The sequence below is a fragment of the Rosa chinensis genome, chromosome 2 (genome assembly GCF_002994745.2).
Source record: "Rosa chinensis cultivar Old Blush chromosome 2, RchiOBHm-V2, whole genome shotgun sequence".
NCBI lineage: Eukaryota > Viridiplantae > Streptophyta > Magnoliopsida > Rosales > Rosaceae > Rosa > Rosa chinensis.
This window is the reverse complement of record NC_037089.1, coordinates 36302670-36310112: the sequence shown is the minus strand read 5'-3', so window position 1 is coordinate 36310112 and position 7443 is coordinate 36302670. Positions and strand designations below refer to the sequence as shown.

At 45.4% G+C, this 7443-nt stretch overlaps 1 protein-coding gene across 1 annotated transcript; it reads right to left on the bottom strand.

Annotated features, from left to right (window-relative positions):
- LOC112188502 lies at positions 1-1009 on the bottom strand. Its single transcript, XM_024327624.2, has one exon. It carries the CDS (start codon positions 935-937, stop codon positions 140-142), a length of 798 nt encoding a protein of 265 aa, XP_024183392.1. The 5' UTR covers positions 938-1009; the 3' UTR covers positions 1-139.
- Positions 1010-7443: the final 6434 nt, after the last annotated feature.

Below are 7443 nucleotides of genomic sequence, written 5' to 3'. Positions count from 1 at the left end.
TTTACGGCAACCATTAACATACATTGGCAAAACAAGTCCAATAGACAATTTATATAATTCACTGAGATCTTAGTACAGATTATATACAAACTGTATGGCAACTACAAATGACCATAAAAACAACATACCCATTTACAGTTCATGCCAGATAGAAGATGTCATCCGTCATAAGAAGAATGTACTGCAAAATCCTCAAAGGGGCATTCCTAAAATCCAATGCAGGCAACCTCAGCTCCCGAATCCTACACTCCCCGGCCCGAACCCTATTCACATCAACCTTCCTGAACAAATACACCGATTTCCCACCACCGTTCTCCTTAGTCTTGAAAAGGGACCACCCAACTCCGGCCAGAGCCCTCGAAAACCCCTCCATTGTGTCCATTCTATCTCCGGCGAGCCGCGAGAACAGCGAGGCCGAGCAGCAATTCCAATGGCTCTCGGTACTCGCGGCGTCGGTGGCTATGCACTCCGACGGCGCGAACACCAGCTTGAACAGACCTCTGGACATCTTGACGAAGGCCCGGAGATGCGGAATCGGAGCTGCGATCAGTGAAGGAAAAGGGAGGGGGACTGTGTCCTCGGGCAGAGAAGAAGTTGACGACAGGGACGTGGATGACCATGTTGAAGGAAACGAGGACGGTGATCCTAGAGACGGAGACGAAGACGATGGCGGCGGCGGCGGCGGCGGCGGCGGTGGGTGTGAGAGAATGATGTGGGAGAGAGAAGGGGTTGGGTGCAAGTCCATGCCCATGTCTCTGGCTATGGTGGCGAGTCTGTACGTGTCGGTGACAAGCTCTTTGGTTGGGAGGAAAAGGAGCAATGGGGTTTTGACGACATTGCGATCCTCCTCCTCCTCGTCGTCGGTGTCCATAAGAAGAGGGTTGTTGTTGATGGTTCCTCCGAAGACCAGAGAGCGTACCAGCTTTAGTGGGAGCATCTATCTTCTTCTTCTTCCTCCTCCTCCTCCTCCTTTACCTTTCTCTCTAACCCAATTAGTATATCAGACCCCCTCTTTATCTTTTGACAAACCGGATCTCAAGATCTAATCAAACTACCTAAATTAACCTTTTTCTTGTTAAAATTTTACCAACTCTTTAAATTATGATATTTCTATCGAAAATGCACTTGATCTCTATGCTTTTTACACCTCCTATCAAATTTTTAAATACTAAATTTACTCACTAAAGTTCCTCAAATAACCTCACTCATAAACAAATTATTATCTTTTGTTGTAGAGAAACTGAATTTGAGAGGAATTTACTGTGTATTCTCATTGATAATAGGGGCCTCTTTATATAGAGGATTACAATGCATAGAATCTCAATCATACAAGGAAAGTAATTCTACATTGAGTAGGATTCTAGATCCTTCTAATTAAATCCTATTACCACTAGGTCAAGTAACCTAGAGTTTGGGCTAAACACAAATTAGGTTTTCCTTCAACACTCCCCCTTGTGTTGCCCAAACGCGGTGCTTCTCTTGTTGCCTCGTTAAAAACCTTGCCGAGTAACAAAAACCCAGTGGGACAAAAATAACCTCGGTCGAAGGGGAAAAAGAGCACAACACACCATTCACGATTCGAGACGAACATGTAGACATCTCCCCCTGATGTCTGCACCTCCCCCTGATGACTACGATCATGGGAGTTCAGATAATTTCCGCAAGTCAATTCTTGCCACATGTTTCTCGAACGTGGTATTGGGCAATGACTTAGTAAACAAGTCTGCCTCACTGTCCTTAGATCGAACCTAGTTCACTTTGATCTCGAGGAGTGCTGTTGTTGCTGATTATGCTTGGTGTTGTCGCTTTTGATGTAGCCTTGCCTCATTTGTTCAAAACAAGTAGTATTATCCTAAATGCTCGTAGGCTCATCTGTGATAGACTTCAAACCACAATTGTCCGAACATGCGTAATTATGGATCCAATCCATATACATTCACGAACCACTTCGTGAAGAGCAATGATCTCTGCATTGTTCGAATATATAGCGACTAGGGTCTAATATGTAGACCTCCAAGATGTCACGGTCTTTTCCCATGGTGAACACTTAACCGGATTGGGAATGACCATTGTGTGGGTCAGACAGATACCCAATATCAGCAAAACCTTCCAAAACACATGTCGTTTTGGGATGGGGATAAAGAACGCAGGCCAGCGTTGGCGGCGTATCTGGTGTGTGATGGGTCCGAATCCATCATCTCTTTGTAGGGATAGAACAAGCCCATATCAATCGTACATCTCAAATATCGAAAGATATATTTTACACCAATCCAATGGCGTCGCGTTAGCTATATCTAGCTAACAAGTTCACAACATATGAGATGTCCGGTCTTGTGCATTGAGATAAGTACAATAATGCGCCTATTGTACTTAACTAGGGCATTTCTGCCCCTAGCTCATCTTCGTCATCATCCTTCGAACGAAGAGGATCCTTTTCAGGATCAAGACTACGGACGATCATGGGGGTGCTTGAAGGCTTGACCTTGTCAAAATGCCTAAGCATCTATCGACACGATGCTCAAGTTCCAAACCGAGACATAATCATGTTTTCCCAAAATCCTTCATCTCAAACTCGGATTTCAAGTGTTCAGCGGTTTCCCTTAACTCTTTAAGGGCTTCTAATGAAGATCATGTCCAACATGAACCGCGATAGAATCTGAAACTTGTCATAGAAACGCGTGGGCATATCCCTTCCCAATCAAGTAGTCACTTTAGTGAGCGTTTCAACCTCTTTGTAAACGCGCTCCATGGTCTAGAGCCACTTGACTTGGGTAAATGAAGTTCACCATGAACCTTCATGTATATTCCGTATCTAGATCCCTATAGAGATACGTAGTGACCATATTTGTAAGCTGCATGTTCAGTTATTCGGAAACTACCAAACCGACAGGGTAGTGGAGTGCAATGACATCCATTACGAGAGAATATGTCTCATCGTAGTCAATTCCAGGGCGTTTTGTGAGAAGCCTTGCGCCATAAGGCGAGATTACCATCTCTTTTTCTCACTACGCTTTCTAACGAATACCCCATTAGTCAACAGGTTTTATGTTAGGAGGTGTTGGCATCTCTAGCTCGAAAACCTTCCTCTTCGTTAGAGAATCCATCTTAACCTGGATCACATCTTTCCATTTAGGCCAAAAACTCTCTACGTTGGCATTCATTCATTCATCAACGGAGCGTGGTTCGATATCATCGGACTCAGCAAACTCATGCGCAACAAAATGCGTAACTACATCATCAATTATGATGGAGTTTCTATCCCACGTCTCATGTACACTAGTGTAAGTTTCATAGAGCTCTATATTCTCAGGAATAGGGTTTGACGTTGAGGCGTCCCCCAACGATAACCATAACCCGGAAGATACTCATGAGACGGATTTTGAGTCATGATGATTAAAGGATTGGAATGTGCCAAAGTATCCTTCGAACCCACGGGCCTCCCACGCATCCTAGCTGGGGCCATGGCCTGTAACGCCAGAGTGCCACTCTCTTTGGCATTGGCGCCATGCCTACCTCCATGTAGGGTGGCGCTTACGTCCTCTCGTAGGGACGTCCTTCCTTGTAGGCATGTTTGCAGCATATTTGTGTGATCTCGTCACTTTAATAGGGATCAAGATGAGACATAGTGGGGACAGACCACGACAATTCATGTCGTTCCTGTTGAACATTCGTGTTCTTATCTCCCCCTAACGACGGGAAGATTGTCTCATCAAAGTGACATCCGCAAATCTAGCGGTAAGGAGATCGCCTAGCAAGGGCATTTAAGCGGCGGACGATTGTTGGAAGCGAAAATCCAACGTAGTTGCCCATTCGTCTGTAAGGACCCATCATAGAGCGCTGTAGCGGCGCAAGTGGCACATAAATGGCTCACTCAAATGTGCGTAAGTACAAAATACGTGTACCCAGTCACTAGCTGTAACGCATAGGTACATTGAGTGGCGGTAGGTCGTAGACGAATTAGCATGGCTGCATGCGATATCGCATCACCCCAAGCGGATGTAAGAAGATTGGTGCACATTACCAATGTTCGGACTACCATCATAGTCGTTTTCGCGAGACCAATTGGGTGTGTACATGGGAATGTGATGTCCAACATCAAACCCATTGCAATATCCATCGAAAGTCTTTCAATGTAAACTCTCTAGCATAGTCAAATCCAATTGACTGAATAGGATGATTCGGGGAGTCAGCCCGTTGTCACATGATATGTGCTAGGAGTATAGCATAAGTAGCATTTATAGGTGGACAATGGCACAACACGTGACCGGCGTGTTTGCGTGTCAACCAACATCATAAAATATTTAAGCGTCTGCAAGTTGGTTGAATCAATCCACAAAATCCCTACGGATTCTTTGTAAGAACAGAATGAGTATTGTCATATCCTTTGCATAGGACGGTCTCAGTCCGAATTTCCATAAGGAATGGGCTTTGTAAAACGACCGAGAGGCCTTAGAAGCAACCAATAAGGAGTTTGGTTAGGCCTAAGCGTCTGTAGCGCTATTAGAAGCAAAATATATGACTACATCTCCCATCATGGCGTGGAAGCCATGGAAATTAGCATGTATGGCGTCATGGCCACAAGGAGGAACAACCATGGCGTTATGCCCATGGTTGGCGCCTTTTATGGCGGCATCTTGCTTCATTTTGCTCAAAAGAAATGATGTCCATGTGAAGTCTTTTGTAGACGGATCATCATATCATGACCAGGATGATCTATCCTGTCATGACAAAGGCAATATGTGTCTAAACCCAAGAGATCTTCTCTCATAAGTTTATTGGATTTAATAGCTCGAATAGTGACATAAAGTCCACTAGAGAGACACATAAACGTCTCTAAGATGCGTCTTTGTTCGCAATCATTAGAGGTAATGCAAAGGAACTCATTTCCGTTCTCTACATGCATTTTCGCATGGAATTCGTTGGCTATTCATAGGGTACTATTTGCCCTAAGAGCGTAGAGAGTTTCTGTGACAACTGTAATCAAGGTGCCATTTGGCAAGTGGAACTTGGGTTATTCCATGTCCTTAAATTAATATTGATGGTCTAGCCATCGTAGTCACAAAGTCATATGCTCAGAATCAAAATTGAGTCATAATGAAAAGAACTCGAAATTTTATTCATAAGCCAACGAAATACATCATTGTTTCTATGATCAAAGAAAATCTAATCCAAAAAAGGAATATGGCAATCGCCTACATCTCTTGGAAAATAAAAAGACTTAATCAAAATAGCCAGTTTCTGGGTCTTGATCCTTGTAGTCTTCCACCCTTAGATCTAGATCACCATCTCGATCTTCTTGTGCCATGTAATTTGCTTCCCTTGCTTCACGATACGTCTTGTATGCGTTTGCAACATTCTGGGGTGCGGTACATGTTTTGGCCCAATGTTCAGTTGATCCACATCGAAAACAAACATCATCATGGTCAGGCTCCCTTGATCGAGGCGCCATTGGGGCGCGATTTGAACGACCTATCCTCTTGGTGGCGTTACCACCATGGTCGGAGGCTCCGCCTCTCTCTCTCTTCACACGTTGACCTCTACGGTTCCGTGCACGCCTCTCTTGGCGATTTCCTTCCTCTTTAGGGCGAATATATGGACCAGAACGTCCAAAATTGTCCCTATCCTTAGGGTTTCGCTCCTTGCGTCCTCCATTGGGGGCGCGACTATAGTTAGACTCCAGAATAGGCTTAGTTCCCACGGGTCTAGCATTATAGTTCTTCACAAGGATATTATCGTGCTTTTCAACTACGTTCATGGCGCCTATGAGCTCATGAAACCTTGTGATACGTCCTGCATTTACATCAATCCGATAATTCTTTGAAATCATCAATGCAGAGACGGGGAAGGTAGAGAGAGTCTTCTCGATCAACATCGTATCAATTATGGCTTGGCCACAATACTCCATCAGAGACTTGATACGAAGAGCTTCCGAGTTATAATCAAGCACAGACTTGAAATCACAAAAGCGGAGGCTATGCCATCGCACTTCTAAATCAGGAAGCAGGGAGTCACGAACGTTGCCAAATCGCTGCTCTAGTTCTACCCATAGCTTTCTTGGGTCTTCCTCATTGAGGTATTCATTTTGGAGCGCGTCATTCATGTGCCTTGTCATGAGAATTATGGCCTTAGCTTGTTTTGCTTCAAAAGCAGTAGCTTGCTCGATTGAGAGCACGTTCTGACCAGGCTCTTGGATGGTTTCCAGAATTCCATCAGCCTTAAGATGTTGGCGCACATCTCGGACCCACCTATGGTATCCTGCGCCAGTTGTCTCGAGTGGGACAAAGCTCAACTTGTTCAGGTAACTCATCCTGAAAAACAACACAAGATTAGGGTTAGTTTCGGAGCGAAAAAGGCTACCACGAAAAACTATTAAATTTCTGAGCGTAGTCGCTTCCAAGAAATTAGGAATTTTCTGAGCGTAGTCGCTTCCAAGAAAATCCGATTCCAATAGGGGTTTTGGATTAGATAGAAATAACGATGTATGTGGTCGATCGTTTTCTTCTCAACAAACTCTAAGTTTGGAGGACTCTACAAGCTCCAAGCTTGGAGTGAGCGCGAACCCCCACAGTTCGGCTTTTGGTCTCCCCTATGTAGAGAAAGGGGGGTAGAAGAAGGGATTTTGGAAGTCCCCGAGAAAAGAAGAAGAAATTGAAAAAGAACTTCAAAAACGGGAACTTTTAGAAAAAATTACCTTAAAAGATGGTCGGAAAAGGCGTCGCCGGAAAGTTACTGTAGCTGCCCGAAGTACTGTAGAGGTCGGAAAGTACTGTAGCTACCGGAGTTACTGTAGCTGACCGGAAAAAGTCACCGGAAAGTGGCTGGAAAAGTCGCCGAAAAGTGGCCGGAAAGTGTTGACCGGTAGTTGACCGGTCGTTGACCGGGTGCTGACGTGGCAGGTCCAGTGCTGACGTGGCAGAAGGCTTGGCGGCTTGGCAGCTTGGGTTGGGGCCTGCTGCACGTGGGCTCAACCTGTGGGTTTGGGCCTGCAGCAGGTGGGCTGCACAGGTCCTCTTTTTTTTTTTTTTTTTTTTTTTCTTCTTCTGCCGGTTCAGGTTAGGAGGATTCCGGTGGCCGGTTCGGTGGAATTTTGGCCGGTTCCGATGATGAAATTTCCGGTTCCGGGTTACTGGGGTGGAGGCACTGCAGGTGGTCGAGTATGGCTGCAGGAGGTGGTGAGGAAGGCTTTGAACCGGGCAGAGAGACTTTGGCTTCTTCCGGTGGCCGGTTCGGTGATTTTCCGGCCGGTTCTGGGGATGGGGCCGCCGGTTTCGGACTCCTGGAGTTGAGATCTTCGAGTTGGGCGGCTGAGGTTTCTGGGATTTGAAGGCTACGAATTTAGGGTTTCAGGGTTAGGGCTCGTGCTGATAACGTGTTGTAGAGAAACTGAATTTGAGAGGAATTTGCTGTGTATTCTCATTGATAATAGGGCCTCTTTATATAGAG